General features: G+C 40.8%; 1 protein-coding gene across 2 annotated transcripts in view; it reads left to right on the top strand.

The window, feature by feature from the left end:
- PRMT8 (protein arginine methyltransferase 8) overlaps window positions 1–20,740 on the top strand; it is a 70,893-nt gene that overhangs the window by 11,678 nt on the left and 38,475 nt on the right. For both annotated transcript variants that reach the window (XM_089500213.1, XM_089500214.1), the window contains exons 2-3: window positions 3,472–3,657; window positions 5,819–5,974. In XM_089500213.1, coding sequence (XP_089356339.1) covers window positions 3,472–3,657; window positions 5,819–5,974 — 342 coding nt within the window. The remainder of the gene's footprint in view (window positions 1–3,471; window positions 3,658–5,818; window positions 5,975–20,740) is intronic.

Genomic DNA, 20,740 nt, shown 5'->3' on the forward strand with positions numbered 1-20,740 from the left:
CCCTTCCCTTCCCTTCCCTTCCCTTCCCTTCCCTTCCCTTCCCTTCCCTTCCCTTCCCTTCCCTTGCAGTCCAATGTCACCTCTGAAGCCTTTGCCTCCCACCCATGCCAGCTTCTTCCCTTCCCTTCCAGCCCAAAGCATGCACATAATCGGTTACAACAACAACAACAACAACAACAACAACAATAATATCTCAGAATGCCATCTCTGCATCCTCTTTCTTTACTTTCTGTCCGATTGCCACCCCAGAATGCCTTGCATACACATATACATATGTAGCAAAAGCATTCACACATTGTATCAATTTGCCAAAAAGGAAACATAAACATTCACATATTCTGTCATGCACACACTAAAAATAATTTTAAAAAATGCCACTTGCAAAGTGAGGTGCCATGCCAGCAGCAAGCAAACGAAAGGGAAATGTAGCACAAGCAGACACATTCCATCAATATGTATCAACCTGTAGAACAAGCATTCACATAATCTGTCAAAAATAAAATTACCAAAAAAATAAATAAAAATAAAAATAAAAAGAGTGAGAGAAAAAGCTGCCTGCAAGAGGGGAGGCATGTTCTGCCCTATGCCCTCCCTCTGACCTAAATCCCTCTCCTGAACTTGACCCGATCATGACTGGGGCCAAGTTCACATTTACTGGCAGCAGGGAAGAAACAGGTTTTCCTAAAAGACATGGGAAATAATCCTCTTTTGGAAAAATCTCTCTAAAGGGGATTTGCCCTGGATCGCGTGTGAAAGACTCTAATTCTGATGTGTTTAAACCGGTGCCAATGGGAACTTCCAACTTTTAACCTGGGTTACAATTCGGTACAAAAGGTAGTCTGAATGGCCCCTTAGTGAAGTTCCCTCTTCTCCACAACCATTAACTGTACAAGAGCCCTCTCCAGTTTTCAGTCTGGCAATCTTAGGAGCAGTAGTTTTTGTGAAAAGTTCCAGGTATGCTAGGGAAAGAGTTCAAGGAATGAGGAAGTGAGTGCCACTAAATTATGATGCTATACAGATGGGTGCAATGGGGCACCGTCATCACGTGCCAGGGGTGGTGCTTCCAGACGCCCCTCGCCCCTCACATGTGATGAGGGCATCAAAATGGTGGTGCCCTGTACAGATTGGCGCCGCCATTTTGACGCAACGGATGCTTAGCATCCACACATCGCAACACCATTGTGACATCGCAAGTGCACCATTGGCGCACTGCGGCATCACAATGGTGCTGCAAAAAGAACCCACTTTTTGCGGGGGGTTTTTTCAGCGCGAGGAAGCCATGCGGTTTGTCCACTGCAGCTTCATTGCACAGCAAAACAAGGCGCGGGCAGACCACCCTTTTTGGGCGGACTGTACCCCGCCATTTCTAGGCAAGGTGCCAATGGAGAGTAGCCTTCTGTGGCAGTTACTGTGGGGGAAAGGTATGAATGGTGTGAGGCTAACCATAAGGGAGACATCTTTCCTGAATGAATGGTAGGAACCAGTGAGACTAAGTGCTAGAAAGCAGAAGAAGCTCTTCCAGAAAGAATAACAGGATCATAGAGTTGGAAGGTAACATGAGGGTCATCTAGTCCAACTCCCTGCCATGCAGGAATGCACAACTAAAGCACCCCTCTGTTCAAAGACTTCCAAGGAATGAGAGTCCACTACCCTCTGAGGCAATCTATTCCATTGTCAAACAGCTCTAAGAGTAAAAATGTTCTTCCTAATCTTTAGATGAATTATCTTTTCTTGTAATTCAAATCCATTCTTTCATGTTCTACTTTATGGGCCAGCAGAAAAAAATTGTTCCATCTTCTACATGATGTCCTTTCAGATATTCAAAGATAGCTATAATAATAATAATAATAATAATAATAATAATAATAATAATTTCCTGCTTCTCCCTGCAGATCGAGGAGGGATTACCTCAATAAAAATACAATTCCATATAAAATACAGTCAATAAAATCTTAACAGTACTATTAATTTGATAAAATAACTATATCAATATCTAATTTCATATAAACATACTTAGAGTGGAGTGTCTTCTTATGATCTCTTATAGAAGATCAGGACGGTAGGCCCACCAGAAGAGATCCATCTTAAGTGCCTTCTGAAAGGCATGTCACTTCTCAGTCTTCTCTTAGCCAAGCAAAATGTACCCAATTCCCCAAGTGATTTTTCATAAGGCTATGTTTCCAGACCTTTTAACATCTTGGTCACTCTTCTCTGGACATGTTCCAGCTTGTTGATACCCTTCTTGAACTGCGGTACCCAGAACTGGACATCATATTCCAAGTGAGATGTGACCAAAGCAGAATAGAGTGATAGGACTACTTACTATGCTCCTGTTGATACAGACCAAAATTGCATTGGCTTTTTTTGGGTGCCACAGCATACTGCTGACTCATGTTTAGCTTGTCATCTAAGAGTTTTTAATTTTGAAAAAATCATGTAGAAGATGGACAAATGGATGCAAGCTACAGGAAAAGAGATTCCATCTCAACATTAGGAGGAACTGCTTAACAGTAAGGGCTGTTCGACAGTGGAAGACACTCCCTAAGAGTGTAGTGAAGTCTCCTTCCTTGGAGGTTTTTAAACAGGGGCTGGATGGCCATCTGTCAGGGATGCTTTGATTGAGAGATCCTCTATGGCAGGGAGTTGGACTGGATGGCCCTTGTGGTCTCTTCCAACTCTATGGTTCTATGGTTCTATGAGTCAAAGAGTTTTGAATTAATTTTTTTTTTTTAATTTGGAAGTGTGTGCCAGAGAAGCATACCTCAATCCCCAATCTTTTTTCTCTTTGTATTATCATTCTGCTTGATCCCACAACAAGGCTGCAGTTCTCACATATGGCCCCAAAGTTTGTACACACATGAATGCATTCTTATAAAAGGTAGCAGCAGGATCCTCAACATTATCCCTTTCCTACTGCCATTAAATCCTTGTAAACCTGATCATGGGGTGGTGATGAAAGCATTCCTTCTCATCCACTGCACCACTTGTTTGAGCAGCCCTTGCTACTGGTTTCCTAACAAGCAGCCAAATCTCTCAACTTTCAGTTCTTACACAGTAGGCTGCTCTTATTCCATTGCTAGAAAAGGCACTTTCCTGAGGGTTATGCCAGCCACAGCTTCAAAGGCATGGAAAGGAAATCCTAATTTTGGATTTAATGAAACCTTTCTGTTTACACCTTTCCATGAAAACTCTGGTAATTCTGCAGTTCTAGTCCCTACATTCTTTCATCCTGGCTTCAGAGACACTTAATTTCTGAGTCTGGAACATCAGAGAGAATAGACTGTTATATTAATTGTAAGTAAGTTTTAAAAATGTAAGTAGAGATTTTATTTTATTTGTTTTTTTAAAACATACAGTTCAATGGGTGGGAGGGAATGCAAAGGAAGGGAATGCAAGGGAAAACTGAAAATTGACTAAGCTGGGGCGCAAACACTGTTGTGACTATTAACCTCCATAATGTTGCCTTTCTAGGTTTGCAGTGGTCCTTCTGAGCCTCTTCAGCCTATAGTCATTCCAAAGCCTGTTCAATCCATCATTCATGTTCCTTTGCAACCGAGTTGCCCAGGTCGAGGAAAGATGGCAAAATTCTTGAATCCAGAAGAGATGACATCAAGGGATTATTACTTTGATTCATATGCTCACTTTGGAATTCATGAGGTAATGTATTAATATAATTTAAAAAATGAATTGTATGGCGCATACTTAGGTATTGATATATGAGATTTAAATTGTTTGTCTCAGCTTACACTAAGACTGGGAAGTTTCTGAACACTAGACTGGATTTGAGACAGGAAGTACTTGCAGTGAGAAAGTCCAAGCTTTGAAATTTATCATGATTTGTAAGAAGAGATGACTGGGATTCAAGGTGTTTCTGTAATACTTGGAACATGGGGAAACTTACAGGTGAACTCAAGGAGCAATTCAACTTCCCTTCATCAGATTTCTGCAAAATGACAACTCCACAAAGTCTTTTATCTCTCCTTTCTCTGTTTCATTGTCTCACACTCTTAATCTGCTAGTGTAGAAGATTGGCCAGTTGGAATCTCTGGTCATGCCATAGCTGCCTCGTCACCTTTGAGACCAAGTGGCAGCTGTAGATAGTTGTCACCATCAAGCAGTACCAATGATAGCAGCTCTAGAGACACCAGCAGTTCTACCTCCTTGGAAGAATCAGTATCTCATAGTCATCAAATCATAGAGTTGGAAGATACTTCAAGGGCCATCGTCCAATCCCCTTAAACCATTCAGGAACACACAGTCAAAGCACCCCTGACACATGGCCATCCAGACTCAGTTTAAAAACATCCACAGAAGGATACTGCAACACACTCTGAGGGAGTGTGCCCCACTGTCAAACAGCTCTTACTGTTGAGGGGCCATTAAGCACTTGAGAAGAGGGAACGAGAGATGGAGGAAGAAATGCAGTGAGAATTGTGAAGGAAGGTTTTCATGGCCGACATCCATAGTTTTCTATGGGTTTTTTGGGCTATGCAGCCATATTCTAGAAGCATAGCCAAAAAAACCCTACAAAAAGCAATGAGAATTATTCAGACTTTGAGGGAGTGGCAGGTGAATCATCCGGCAAGGACTGGGATAGGGACAATAATTGGAGGGTGGCAGCTCATATCCCAGGTTTACCTTCTTGGACCATTAGATGCAGAAAACAAGGGACTTCAGGACCTGGGAGGGGTGGGAGACTGAAGATCATTCTGACTGCATTCACTCTCAGAGAGTGATGGAATCTCCTTCTTTGGAGGCTGTTAAACAGAGGCTGGATGGCCATCTGTTGGGGGTGCTTTGATTGTGTGTTCCTGCATGGCACCGCAACAGGGCCGCAGCAACTACATGCTGCAACCCCTATCCTGGCCTTTCCCTGATGCTAAAAGGAACAACAAACTGCCACTCCTTTTCATGCTGGGGAAAAGGCTCCTTTGCCGCCGCCACACTTTCTTGTGCTCCTTTTGGTGCTGTGTCATCTGGACGCAGCACCAAAGGAGTGCTATGATGCTGCCTGCCATACTGTTGGGCATCCAGCTTGACAGCGGTGTCAGAGCAGCATTGGGGTGTGTGTCATGAGGATGCCATGCCCCCACTCTGCCCCGTGGCCAGCGTATAACTCTGTACAACCTATCATTTTGTGTATCTTCTCCTTCAAAATGTTCATCTACTTCTCCCAAAGTTTAGCAGCAGCAACTATTAAGATGAAATATACTACTGTTTTTATTCTTTTACTTGTGTTACTGCAACACCCCTGAAATGGGGTGCCCAAGTATTTTTCTGCAGTTGAATTTGGCTCCCTATTTGAAAGCAGTTTCTCACACATTGACACAGGAACAAGTAATACCCAGTGCCTACAATTTTCAGGGATAGTGCAGTATTTTTTTTATACTTTTCAGACGCTGGTCAAGGGTGCAGAAGTATGTTGTGCTGCACACATGGATCTGTTTCTGCATGTATGGGATCTACTATCAATTTAGCCACATGCTATTAGCAGTAGCAGCTTCACAGTGGTGGAGCACAAAGTACATTTTAGTTTGACATATAAACAAGTTTAGGTTTGCAGTGATAGCACTATGCTTTTGAGATTTTATTTTATACTATTACAGTGCTATAATTATATAGATAAAGGCTTTGAAACATGAACACTTTGGTATTTGTTTTCATGTCCAATTACATATTAGGTTAACTTTGTAGATATCTTCTCTCCAAATTTCCATCAAATATTTCATTTGCCAGCTAAAATGTACAATGTTTTCCCCCCAAACCAATTGAATCCTGTTTTCTTCAAGTAAATATGTGATGCCTTTTTCCAACACAGGAAATGTTGAAGGATGAGGTGCGCACATTAACATACAGGAATTCCATGTATCACAATAAACATGTGTTTAAGGATAAGATTGTATTGGATGTTGGAAGTGGCACAGGGATCCTCTCAATGTTTGCAGCAAAAGCAGGAGCCAAGAAGGTGTATGGGGTAAGGAGAATATTTTCTATCAATCCACTTAGCTTTTTATCTTGGGTCCCATTTTGGGGAGAAAGGCGAGATATAATTTCAGTAAATGAATAAATCTATATTTTTACAATTTAGAAACAAGATTGCCCACTTTTGATATCAAAATTTACGATGCCTGGCCAAAACTAGAGAAAGAAGTCCAATAGACTCAGGTTGCAGAAACTGTTCAGGGAGGTAGGTGTGACAGTTATCTTGGCTACCCACCTCTTTGCTTCAGGTATTTTTCACTGTCTTCATCTACTCTGTTTTCTCAGCTTAAAAGAAACTGTGTGCACTGCTAAACAGAAACATTGAAATCTGGCACATCATACCAATGTGGAAACATGGAAAGCTTATACCCATCATAGTTCATGTTTTAACAATACATTTTACTAAAATAAATTCTGGGATCAGCAGGAATTTCTAGATATAACATTGTATTTTTGTAACATTGTAACACTGTATTTTTGTGTACTTCAAATTTTAAAGTGAAAATTTGAAGGAAACTGAAGTGGTGGGATAAAACATGTCTTGAGGGCAGTTGATATCAACAATCCATGAACTTTACTGGAGATAAGTTCCTAACCTTCAGCAGAGCTTTCACACAGTCATTATGCTCATTCCTGTGCCTAAACTCCACTCCTGCAATGCACCTTGTTTGTGCTTCATATCAATAACTACCTTCACCTAAACAAGAAAAGAAACACATAACCCTGTTGCAGTTAAACTTGGCTTCGACATGCACGTGAGCATATCTGTAAGATAGATGTATTGAGAAGCACATAATTGTTGCTATCAGTAATATGGGCTGAGGTCATGCGTCAGACTCAAAGTTGCACCAAGGTGTAAATATATCTCCTTTCATGCTTCCAATCCACTGACAATATTAAAACTCATTAAGATTCATATAGGGATTGAGTCTGGACCTAAGCCATATAGGGCTTTATACAGGGTGACCAGATGTCCTCACTGTAAAGGAGGACAAGACACTGAAAAATATAGGATATTTGTGGAAAATGTAGTGCATTACCAAATAAAAGCTAAAAACACTCATAGAAATATAAATGCATACTTGTTAGACATGCTCAAAATGGAGGACATTTTGAAATTCCTCCCTAGACAGAAAGTTGAAATGAAGGACATGTTCAGGAAAAGGAGGACATCTGGTCATAACCAGCAATTTGAATTGTGACAAGAAAGGGATTAGTAAACAATGAAACTCAGTGAGGGTATTATGTGTTGCCTGTAACTATCCCATTCCTGAATTATGGACCTACTGAAAAATGTAAAACATTTCTAAAGGCAGTCCCATTTATATTTTTCAAAATGTATGAATTACTTTAGAAGTAGCTGTAAATGTATATCTATTTCTCAGTATGAATCATGAATTAGCCTATCATGGAAAGACCAGAATAATTAATCCAATTGCTGTAAATTCTGGATAATACCTATGAAATAGCAGAGTATGTCCAATGGGAGATGGCCCATTTCAATTCTTTATTAACCATAAAAATATATCGCTGTACTATATATATTTTAAGTGGTCTAATAACAATATAAAATGGTTTTAGATAAGTCTTTGACCAAATAATTGCTCTGCCTCATTTACAGAATTTTATACCAGTGTGTCTCCTAATGATGTTATTTTCCACTCGCCTGTGTTGTCTCCTTGCTTTTTCCCCTAACCACTAAACAGTAAATAAAGAAGGAAACACTGAAAACAGTGACACAAAGTGTTTGTCAGTGGTAGGAGCCTCCCATCTGTACCATTCTTTTTCTCCTTGCAGAAAAGATGGAGGAAATTATTTGTCTCTCCATACCAAAGGCCTGCCATTGGTACCAACCACTCAAACCATACAGAGGAGATGCAAAAGGTCATTCTCGCCATACTGCGGCTTGATAATTCGATACTTACTTATATTCTCTCCATACAGAGGAAACAGAAGATGTGATTCATCCCTCTGTACCAAGGGCACATCACTGGTACCATCTTCTCTATATGGAGAAAACACAACATGTCGGTCCCTCCATATTAAAGGCCAATCACTAGTACCATCTTCACTGTACAGAGAAAACAGAAGACAATTTCAGCACCTCCATACCAAAGGCTGATTGTTGACGCCATTTGTCACCCTATATAGTTCTTCTTTATCATACATTGATAACTGGGTATTGCTCCTCTGCTCCATACAGAGGAAACTTGATAGGAAACTTAGGGGCAAAACTGATGACCCCGAAGGGGCAGTGTGACACCGCTCCTGAGAGAGCTGGATTGGGGCTGCAGCAACCGCACACCACAGCTCCAATCCAGCCAGTGTATGCCCCAAATAGGAGTGGAAAAAGTCAGCTCCCATTTGGGGTGGAAAAAAGGTGCCCCTTTGCATCTAGAGCTGGCTTTTTGCTGGCTCTGAGGCGAATGGAATCTGAATTCCACACCCCCATGTCACCCAGAAGCTGGCTGGCATATAATCTCTGGCACAGCTTCCAGATGAGGCAGGGGTGTGGTGTGTTTAACCGCCATGCCCCCAAGCCAGCTAGAAGCTGGCTTTACCGGACTGTCTCTTTCAGCCCTGAGTCTCTCCATACTAAAGGCCTATTGTCAATACAATCTTCTTACTCCATATGGGGACACAGACAATGACATTGGTTCCTCCATACTGCTGTCTGATCTTTGGTACTGTTCTCTTCTCCATACAGAACAAACATAATAGTTTTGTCCCTCCGTACCAAAGGTTTATCATTGATACCATAGTCTAATTCTTTCCAGAAGAATCAGACCAAGGAGGTTAATCCTTCCATGCCTGGGTATCATAGTCTTCCATGTTTTTCTACTCCACATGGAGAACATATTATGAGAAATCAATCCCTCAGTACCAAGGGCCAGGTATTGGTACTTTTGCTCTAGTTCCTTACAGACCATGTTTTAATGTGTGAATAATTTTTGATGGTGGTGGTGGGGGGGTTATGGGAGTCTTACTTTGAGGGTGGGGGAGGTATGGGAGACATTTCCCTTCTCCAGGGGGTTATTGCAAGGGTGTGACCATGCTTCTGCTGATCGCCACTGTGGTCCCTGATACAGGTCTGTATGCCATCTGCTTCAGACCATGAACTCTGCTGTTCCATCTAACTCTACTTAACTAGTAGTTCATTGGTTCATTAACTTTCCCACTGGTTTTCAGCACCTATTCAGGCAGCAGGCACCTATTGGTACCATCCACTTATGGAAAATTAGATGTGTTCTGAAACTGGCTGGATACTACATTTTCCATAAGTATCAGAAATCCAATCGTTGTGGATGCTGCCCTTTCTGAGAACTCTTAAATAACACACTCTGCTTTAGTTGATAAAAAGATAAACAATTGGGTTGTCATGCAATGAAAGATTATTCTGTTGCTTTCTTGTTGTCATGGATTGTTGACTATGCTGTATGTGTGAGCATTTATCAGATCTCTCTATGGGAGAGGGTTTCTCCATGAAGAAAGTTTTTCCCCATCTTTTGTAAGGTGTTTGTGATTTCATCGCAAAATGGGAACCCTATGCAAGTTACCAAAATTGCTCAGGGAAACCATTGCTAGTACTACTGTAAAGGCCATGCATTCTTGATTTCCTTTTCTTTTGGAATGTATGTATCAATGTGTCATAACTGCTACTGTCTTATTTTTGCAAGTTAACACATTCCCTCTGCATTACCGACTGGTGCTGTGAAAAAATATGCTTCTCAGGCATATTGAAATGAAATGAAATCTGTTTTTAGAGGTATATTATTGAACCTATGCTGTTCTCTCGACCCATTTTCTCATCTGCATTGAGTATTCACTACCTCATCATGTTAAGAAGGATAGATGTTAATTCCCAGGACTGAGGCCCTTCCAAAAGTTTTCATCAAGTTCCATAGATGGTATGAGTTAGCCCCTTGCTGGGGAATATAACTGAGACTGCTTCTGGGTCACCCTTGGGGTGAGTGTGATATAAGGGTGAGGGCCTGGCCTGCTGGTATGAAAGAAATTATTACCTGCTGATCGATACTGCTTTGTGAAGATAAACAACTGACCGTCCATGTGGAGAGAGATTTGCTACCAGCAAAGGGAGGGAGGTGATGGTACTTAGGGATCAGCCATTCATGTTATACAGGATAGAGGGAGATATGGAAATGGGAGACAGTTGCAGTGTCTTGGGGGCAAAATTTACAATAGAGTGTTAGTCACCCCCAAATGGCCTCCCATCCCAAATAAATCAGATAGCCATAATAACAGCCTTAATGCTCCTTTATGCCAGGTTGTTGAATTCTACCATCCTGGATTTGATCCTGGATGAACATGCCGAACAGGTATGTGTTACAGAGTCTTGGTTGGATAAAGCAGGGAGTGGGGAGGGTAACCTTTCTCATCTCTGTCCACCAAGATTCTTTGTGCAGCAGCAGGCAAAACCTGGGTGTGGGGAGGTGGAGTTGCAGTGATTTATTGGGATAGTATTCCCCTGACCAGGCATCCTCTCTCAGTCTGCAGGGTTTGAGTGTGTTTATTTAAAGGTGGGGAACTAGGAAAGATTAGGGATTCTATTGGTGTACCATGCACCCCACTACTTAACAGTCTCCTGGGTTGGTGTTGGAGTCTCTGCAACCTGTGACGACTGAGGAGTTCAATATCCATGCTAAGGCTATCCTGTTAGGAATGTTTCAGGACTTCATGTCTGCCATGATAACCATTAGTCTGTCTCAAGTAGTATTTAGCCGCACTCATGTTGCTGGGCACACTCTATACCTTGTTTTCTATATGTGGGGGATGATTTTGATCTGGAATGGAGGAGCTTTCTACTGTAGTTGAAGATTTTCGCGGCTAGCATCCATAGCTTTCTATTGTTATATTGTCATGGACAGCACTTCTTGGTCAGGTTTAAACTTACTGGGATTCAGAACCTCCACAGTCATGGGGCACCCATTAAGATGGTCTACCCCGGGTGCCTTATGGATCCAGATAGATTCCTGATGGCTCTTGGGGAATTTCCTACTACCTCGGCAGGGGATCCTGTCAAAGTCCTGGTTGAATTTTGGAATAGGGAAATGATCAGGGTGGTTGATACAATTGCTCCTAAGCATCTTGTCTCGTGGAGTAGAGATAAACCTGCCCCCTGGTTTTCTAAGGAGGCGGTAGCAATGGAACGAGTGAGATAGAGACTAGAGTAGCAGTGGCAGCAAACTCAGTCTGACTGAAAATTGGCTAAAATTTGATGGCTTGTAGTGGGTCAATAAAGGCAGCAAAAAAAAAAAAGTTTCTTTCTAGAACCATTGCAGCTGCACAGAATCATTCAGGAGATCTGTTTTGAGTGATCAGGGACATGTTACTACCTAGTCCAGAGAAGAATGTTAACCACTCAACAGCTTATTGTGAAGAATTTGTCCACCATTTTCCCCATAAAATCACTCAGATTTACTCTGATTTAGACACCAGAGTTGGTACTGTTCCAGTGGATGTAACCTTGGTCCCTGCTTGTTCAGTAATGATGGATACTTTTTAATTTGTGCAGCCTGAGGATGTGGAGAAGATCCTTGGAGAAGTGTGTTTCTCACTTGCATTAGACCCTAATGAAAGACCCTAGAAGGGTTTTAGTCCTTCTTGGCTAATTAAGCATGCTAGAGGAGGACTGGCAGAGTGGGTCAGGAAAGTGATTAATTACAACAAGGCAGGGTCCCAACAAGCCTGGAAGAGGCTGTGGTAAGACCTCTTTTGAAATACCCTTCCCTGGATACTACAGTAAACTATAGGCAACATCTCATTTTGGGTAAAGTATTGGCTTCTTTTGAGCTTGTATTGGCTTCTCAACTCCAGGGGTTCCTGGATGAGGTGGATTATCTTGATCCATTTCAGTCTGATTTCAGACCAGGTTATGGGACCTTGGTCACCTTGGTAGACGACCTGTGCAGGGAACTGGACAGGGGTAATGTATCCCTGTTGGTTCTTCTGGACCTCTCAGTGGCTTTTGATACTATTGACAATGGTATCCTTCTGAGTCGCCTCTCTGAGATGGGGCTTGAAGGTACTGTTCAACAGTGGCTCCTTTCTTTCCTGGAGGGGAGTTCTCAGATGGTGGTACTGGGGGATTCCAGTTTGGATCCTTGGCCTATCCACTATGCTATGTAACATCTATATCAAACCTCTGGGAGAGGTTTCCAGAGCTTTGTGATCAGGTGTCATCACTATACTGATTATACCCACCTATATTACCCCTTTCTACCTAATTCTAAGGAAGCTTCTGTACTAAATTAGTGCCTGGCAGCTGGAATGGACTGGATGAGGGCAAACTAACTGAACTTCATCCAAACTGAACAGGTGCTCCTGTTCACTCAAAAGATAGATTTGGGAATGAGGGTTCAGCCTATGTGAGATAGAGTTACACTCCCCCTGAAAACACAGGTTCGTAGTTTAGGAATACGTACTATTGGATCCAGCACTGAACTTGGACAGCCAGGTCTCAGTGGTTATCAGGAGTGCTTTTGTGCAGTTAAAGCTAGTGCATGAATTGTGCCCTTTCCTGGACAAGCCAGATCTGGCCATGGTGGTACGTGCCTTGGTTACATCCTGTTCCGTTGGGCTGCATTTGAAAAGTGCTCAGAAATTTCAGTTGGCCCAAAGAGCAGCAGTGAGGTTGTTAACTGGATATGGCTACAAGGAGCACACAATCCCCCTTTTGTGGCAGCTGCACTTGACTGCCTGTCCATTTCTGGACACAATTCAATGTGCTGGTTTTGGGTCCAAGTTATATATGGCTTGAGTCTAGGTTATTTGAAAGACCATATCTCCCTGCATGAACCCACTTGGGTTTTAAGATCATCGTGAGAGGCCTTCCTCTCCCATCACCTTCTCAGGCTTGTTTGGTAGAAACTGGGATACGGCCTTCTCAGTGGCTGCTCCCTGACTTTGGCCCTCCCTCCCCAGAGAGGCCAGATGCCCCTGTCCTTGCTCCTCTTCTGGTGACAAGTTAAAACATTTTTGTGCCACCAGGCATCCACAAACAGTTGAGGCTGTGCTCTTAATGCTGTGTGGTGGTGATTTGCAAAGTTTTAAGAATATGTATAAAGTTGTTTTATATATTTTATATATTATTTTATTATTATTATTATATATATATATTTTCTGTTGTTTCAATGTGCTTTAGTATTTTAAATGTTTTAAAATATACTTTTAAAAGTGCTTTTATGTTCTGATTGCATTTTATTCTTTTACTGAGTGCTGTTTTAATATTGTATTAGTTTAATGCTATTTTAATTTGCACTTTTGTGTGTTTTTAATTATACTATTTTAATTTGTAAGCTGCTTTGTGTCCGAATTTTGCAGTATATGATTAAATGGGTGCAAAACTGGCTATAATATTGAATTAGGCAAGATTGTAGTAGAAAGTTTAAACTAGTTAACAGTCTTAAGGAGAATTGTTATAAAATGATGTTTAGTTGAAAAATAAATGCTGGAAGTGTAATCTGTAAGAAGATTTGCTCTACCATATGCGGTGGACATGTAAAAAGGCAAAAGAATATTAGAAGTTAATCCATGATGTGATACAGAAGGTCTTCAAGACAGAAGTGAGTACTTTTTATTGGGGATAACAGATGAATAAATTAAGAAACAACAAGAAAAGATGTTTCCATATATGATGACAGCAGCAAGGATAATATAAACCCAGAGATGGGAAAGTATGGAAATCCCATCACTAGAGAGATAGCAGAGATATCTAGCAGAGATAGATAAATTGACCAATCTATTGAGGGAGAAATCAGTGGATAAATTTGTAAAAGAGTGGGAACCTTTCATACAATTTATATGTGAAAGAAGGAAAAAGATTACATTTGTTGGTTTTGAGATTTGTGAGCTGATGGTTTATTCTTCCAAATGAAGGGTAGAGGTACGTACAACATTTCACTAGTTAAATGGAAAGATACCTGTCCTATGATAACACCAATGTTAAGAAAGTAGGAAATCAAGTCTAGTTTAATGTTCCTTAATGTGGGTGTGGTGGGTGTTTATTGTGAAACTTGTTTTTGTTTTTTGGAGGGATGTGTCATTGTGCTATATATGTATATCCTGGTTGGGATGTTTATTATTCATATACAGTATCAATTAAAAATATTTTCAAAAACTGTATTACCAGTTTTTTCACAGCCATTAAAATCTGTATTATAAAACTGCACAAGCTTTTCCCTCAGTCTTTTGCACATGCAAGGCAGCCACCCACAGATAGCTAATATTTCCTTTTTTGTTTGTTTCCTAACTCAGAGAGAAGGTAACATAAAAATTTATCGACATAGATAAAAGTACTTTTAAGTGACTCCTATTACACTCTGTAGGAGAAAGAACAGCTAAATATGCTTAATGGGAAAAAATAATGAAGAATCTAGACTACAACCTTGTTAAAATTGTATGTAATAGTAATGGACACAGAGGTAAAATGGCTATGATAGCTGTTCACTTGTAATATGGTTGAACTGCTAGACAGCCAGTTATAAAACATTCATTCCAAAATCAAGCAAAGTGATGCTGCTAAATATGACGTAACTTTGAGGCAGACGCTCAGAATGTAAATTCACTCCTTTGAAGTGAATTTCACTCCCCTCCAACAAACCCACTCTTACACACTATCAAATCCTTCCTTACTTCCTCACTTCATCACATTGCCCAGTCGTGAATGTGGCATGATCCTTAGGTGAGAGTGATCATATTCTGCTGGAATTTGATATACAGTGGAAAAAGGGAAGCCAAATATAGTCGGACATTTATTCCAGACTTTAAGAAAACTGATTTCAGTAAACTTAGGAAAATAGTGACAGTGATGCCATGGTTATGAATGCTAATAGTGAAGGGGGTTAATGAGGAATGGGAGTTTCTCAAAAGGCACAATTTCTAACTGCTCCAACAAAGAGGAAAAATTGGAGGTGTCTCAAGAAACCAGGATGGATGACTAAAGAACTTTTCAACCGAGCTATGGCTTGAATGGAAGATGTATAAGATGGAAAAGGGGGGAAATCACCAAAGAGTAATTAAAACAAATAGCTAGCACATCTTGGGGTAAAATCAGAAAAACTAAAGTCAATGAGCTCAGGCTTCCTAACAACAATAAAAAGGGTTTTTTTTTTTTGGTTGTGGCTGTAGCAAAAGAAGAATAAGGAAATGGTAGGGATGGTATGTGGAGAAAATGGCAGAATGCTAACAGGGAACTGAGAAAAGGCAGAACTGCTTAACACCTTCTTCTCTCAAAAGGAGATCTGTGCTCAACCTGGAGAAAATGGAGCAGGTAATGCAGCACAGATTAAGCAAAGAGGTAGTATAGGAATACCTAGCCACTATAAATGAATTCAAATCTGCAGGGACAGATTAACTCTATCCAAGGGTATTAAAAGTGCTGGCAAAAGTAATCTCAAAATCTGGCAAACAGGAGAGATCCCAGAAGACAGGAGGAACACAAATGTTCCCATCTTCAAAACAGGAAAAAAGAGGACCCAAATAATCTTGACTTAGTCAACCTGGCATCAATACCAGGAAAGATTCTAAAGCAGATCATAAAACAGACAGTCTATAAGCATTTGGAAAAGAATGCTATGATTACATAGGGCCAAAACAGATGGCCACAAATGCCATGGGCCCAAAGGTGCTGTCAGAACCATGCATGCATGGATTTTGTCAGAGTTTTGATGGGGAATGGTTTTGTAGATGTTTTCTTTTCAAATGATAAAATAAGTTATATGCTTGCTTGCTTGTTTGGGGCTGATGGGTAGGCTAATAGTTGCTAGTTGGCATAGGGGGGCTGGGAAGTGTGCAGGTGGTTAGGATAGTTTTGGGAACAATAGGTTTGGAATGTGTGTGATGTGGGCTGCGCTGGGTTGGTGTCTGGTAGTAACAGAAAGGCGGTGGATGATGATGTCTGTCTGAAAGAGTTGGTGAGAAGGTTTAGAAGAGGGAATTGGACTAAGCTATGGGAATTGGAGGTGGGTGCTAGTTTTGGCGCCAAATGGAGGTGGGGTGGAGTTTGGATTTCTGGGGTTTAATGTATTGCTTGGCTGTGGGGGGCTGTTCTGGTTTAAATGCTGACTGGTGAACTTCTGACTAGGTGTATGCAATAACGTTCTCTGCTGTTTCAAATCGCTAGACTCTTTGATACTCATTGGTTTTGAGTTTGCTCAAGTCTGACAGATGCCCTCCACTGTTGGCCCAAATAGGAGTGGAAAAGGTTCGCTCCTATTTAGGCTGGTTTGGGGCTGCCTCAGGGGGCCCCAGCACAACCCCCGGGCAGCTTCTGGGTGCTCTGGGGCCATGCATTGTGAAAACGCCATGCCCCCCGAGCAGCTTGAAGCAACGCCAGTCTGATTGGTTGGTTGGGGGGATTCCTGGTGTCTTGGGGGAATGTGCCATCAAAACACCGCATCCCCAAGACACCCAGCAGCTGGTCTATTTCAGCCCTAAAAGAATGGGTTTCTCAAAAACAAGTCATGCCAGATTAATTTTATGTCTTTTTTGACAGTGTCAGCTTGGCAGATGAAGGGAATGTTGTGGATGTACTGTATCTTGATTTCAGTAAGGGTTTTGACAAGGACCCCCATGATACCTTTGAAAACAAGCTAGTAAAATGTGGGACAACACAAGACATGTGAGGCAACGTAAGATATGTATTGGATATTTTATAATATTTAGTTAAACATGAAAAATGAGCTGCCTTGATATTTTTGGATGCAGAGAAAGCATTTGATAACTGGCAAATTATGTTTGATGCTTTGGGAAAGATGGAGATTGTGACTGACTCCAAATGTCTCAAATTATATTCTTTATTTCTCATCAGCTTTCAATAGGAAAAACTCTTTGCACCTTAAGCTTTTATAAATTGTATGAGAGAGTGCAACAAGACAAGACAAAGATGATGCAATAAATACAGTGTGCCCTTCCTTTACATGGTGGATCCGTTCCAGACCCCCCCCCACACGTAATGGAAAACAATGGTTCTCGTGCCCATGATGCGACACAGCACGCGTGCCAAACGCACACGCATAATTGCCTCTCTTGGCACGTGGCTTTCAATGTATGGCGTGACCTGTATGTACAAAAACCTTTTCGAAAACACCTAGGGGAAGGGGATATCAAGCAATGTGCTTGATTGATATGGCAATCTGACTTGAGAATAGAAAATAGAAAACCCAGAACCTTTGTGTTTGCACATTTGGTCCCCTTACAAATCATGTTCAACTGCAGTAAAGGAGGGGGTTCTTAATCTCTGTTAATAATACAAAATAAATACAAAACAAGATTATGCCTTAAAAAGGCCTTATGGATTTCACCCCATGAAGCTTTATATAGAAGAGAAATAGTATTTAGAGATATGTGGGTAACCTGACAAGATCTTTTAATGTTTGATGGGAGACATTACAGAATGAAAGCAAATGAAGAATTGAAGCTTGAGGGATATGATTTCAAGAGTAGTTAGTAGTACTAGATAGACATTTGAGGGATTTATGATGGAGAGGAACTTACATGGTTTCGAAGTAACAAAATCAGAATTTGAAATTTAGATGTGTACAGATGATGATAATTTGCCAAAATGTTTAAGCTTTTTTTGAGATGGAAATAGAGAAAGGAAAGGTTAAATGTCCAATTCTATTCCTTTATTTCTTAATGCTTGAACCAAGGATTCTAGGGAAATAATGTATAGGAGTGAAAATACTGGGTATCCCTTTTTAATACCAGAAGATAATGAAAAAGACTAGAGAATCACAATTGTAGCTGCCAAATATAACTTCTGTATACCTTTTTTAAAATGTTACCTGTGTTGTATTTCTCAAGAACTCTAAAAAGACAATCAAAAAAGCCTTGAAGGTATCTAATGTATATATTCCACATGGTTTTCTGTAAAGCTTGCTATGTGCCACAATATTGAACATTCACCTAATTGGGTCTGAAATATGCTAATCATTAACAAAATCTGACTGATCAGAATGTACATAATAGGAATGAAACTCTCAGCTGTTTCATTCATGATGCTACACCTCTAGTTGTCTATAGACTTTTTATATGATGTTTGTTTATATTTTTCTACTAGTTTTTCTATATCTCTTTGATTCTTCATATGTGCCAATTTGCATTTATGTTATATTTAATCTTCTTTTAATATGACACCCCTAATAGTAGCCTTCATAACCCAAACAATCATGTAATCCATATCAAGGGTTTCATTAACTTCAAGTACAATTTTAGCTCCCTTGCTATATTACCACTAAAGCACTTATTGTTTAACAACTCTGTTAAAACGCCAAATAGTTAGCGTAGGAGGCCTAGTTTTAAATTGAAAATTTGTCACCACAGGTAAGTGATCAGATATATACAGTAAATTTGACTAATGAATGACTGGCATATCAAACTCTTTAAAGATGTGGATGCCAAAAGAAAATCTATTCTGGAAGGAGAGGAGAATCTCTTAGAATAAAGCATGCAATCTTTAGTTCTCCATGTATCTAACAGGAAAATGGATTCAAGAACTTGAACCAGATTATTTTTGTTATTTCTATCCTTCTGTGCCATTCCTTGAAAATTGCTCCAATCTTTTTAGGGGTCCAATACTATATGTAAGTCTCCCCACAATATAACATCCCTTGTTGCAAATGTATGCAATTTGTTTTATAAAGGAAGTGCTGTTGCCTCACACTAGGATAATACAATAAGCCAAGTATAACCTGCCTCAGTAATGGCCTTTAATAAACAAAAAAAATTCTTCTGGTTTTGTACAAATAATGTCCACCTTAAACTGAAAAGCTTTCGATTCCCTACTAATACATTCTTAACCTGTCATGTTAACATCCTTTTTTATATATTAAGAAAGGGAACGAAAAAGAGGAAAATCTGAAAATGTGAAGTCGAAGGCTTTCATGGCCGGCATCCATAGTTTTTTGTGGATTTTTTGGGCTATGTGGCCATGTTCTAGAAGATTTTCTTCCTGACATTTTGCCAGCATCTGTGGCGGGCAACTTCAGAGAATGCTTGCCTGAAAAAAGTGGGTGTATATATATATATATATATATATATATATATATATACTGTGTGAGCCTGGGAATGCAGGAGTGATTTGCATGTGTATTGTTCTGTGCTGATGGCCTCAAGCTGGAAGGCTAATGCGAAAGAGGATTAGTGTCTGCTAATGGGTGATCATTATCTGTTGGGAAAGCCCCTGACTCTGAGTGGTTTCCCATTTGCATTTGCTGAGTCCTTGTTTTGTTATTCCTCAGGACTGGTAGCCAAATTTTGTTTAAGGATTTCTTCTTTCTGGTTGAAATTATCCAGATGTTTGTGGATTTCAGTGGCTTCCCTGTGCATCCTGACATGGTAGTGGTTGGCATGGTCTAGAATTTCAGTGTTTTCAAACAGTATTTTATGCCCAGGTTGGTTTGTGGCATGTTCTGCTACTGCTGATTTTTATGGATGGCCCAGTCTGCAGTGTCTCTCGTGTTCCTTGATTCTTTGCACACTGTGTTTGGTGGTCCCTATGTAGACTTGTCCGCAGCAGTATGCGGTAAACTCCTGTGGCTGTGAGAGGGTCTCTCTGGTCCTTGGCTGAGCGAAGGATTTGCTGGATTTTCTTCGGCGGTTTCTAAACCATTTGCAGGTTGTGCTTCCTCACCACTTTGCCTATTCTGTCTTTGACTCCTTTGATGTATGGTAAAAATACCTTCCCTTTGGGTGGCTGCTTGTCTTCACTCCTCTGTGTTTTCCTGGACCTGACAGCCCTTCTGAGTCTGAGCTGGAATAACCATTACCCTGTGGAGCCCGGTCCAAGTGCTTCAGTTCATCTTCCAAGAAGTGGGGTTCACAGATGCATTTTGCTTGGTCTACAAGTGTTTTGATTGTGCTTGTTTTTTGTCCTGGGTGATGGTTGGAGTTCTTGTTCAGGTATTAGTCTGTACGTGTGGGGTTTTTGTATACTATGTGACCCAAATGTTGGTTAGGTTTGTAGATGACTAGGACATCCAAGAATGGCAGTGTTTCTTCCTTTTCTTTTTCCATAGTGAATTGGATGTTGGGGTGGATGTTGTTCTGATGGTTCAGGAACACAGCCAGATCTTTTTCTCCATGACTCCAAATGGTGAAAATGTCATCCACGTATCAGAACCAAGTTGTGTGCTTTTTCGGTGCTGTTTCCAGGGCTTGCTTTTCAAAGTGTTCCATGTAAAAGTTTGCTATCACAGGGCTTAGAGGGCTTCCCATTGCTACCCCATCTCTCTGTTTGTAGAATCCATTGTCCCACTGGAAATAGCTTGTGGTGAGGCAATGTTTGAACAGGGCTGTGATGTCTTCTGGAAAAATCTTTCGGATGAGGATCATGGTGTCCATTATGGGGACTTTGGTGAACAGGGAGACCACATCCAGCCTCTGTTTAAAAACCTTCAAATGAGCCTCCACCATACTCCCAGGTAGTGTATTCCACTGTCAAACATCTTTTACTGTCTGAAAGTTTTTTCTAGTGTTGAGGTGGAATCTCTTTTCTTGTAGTGTAAATCCACTGCTCCATGTCTTAGTGTGTGTGTGTGTGTGGGGGGGGGGGCTTGCGCACCCTGTGACATATTGGACCCATGTGGCCACACTTCAGGTGTGAGTTACAAACTTGCAGACACGTGACTTGTATGCACTCAAACTTTACTGAACTCTTTCAACTTAACAATAACGCCACAACCCTGAACATAAACACAGTCTCAAAACAACTTTCTTTCCTCATGGTGATTCTTCTCTC

Source organism: Sceloporus occidentalis, unplaced genomic scaffold (genome assembly GCF_023333645.1).
Source record: "Sceloporus occidentalis isolate IW3139 unplaced genomic scaffold, rSceOcc1.0.p SCAF_150, whole genome shotgun sequence".
In the NCBI taxonomy this organism is placed as follows: Eukaryota; Metazoa; Chordata; class Lepidosauria; order Squamata; family Phrynosomatidae; genus Sceloporus; species Sceloporus occidentalis.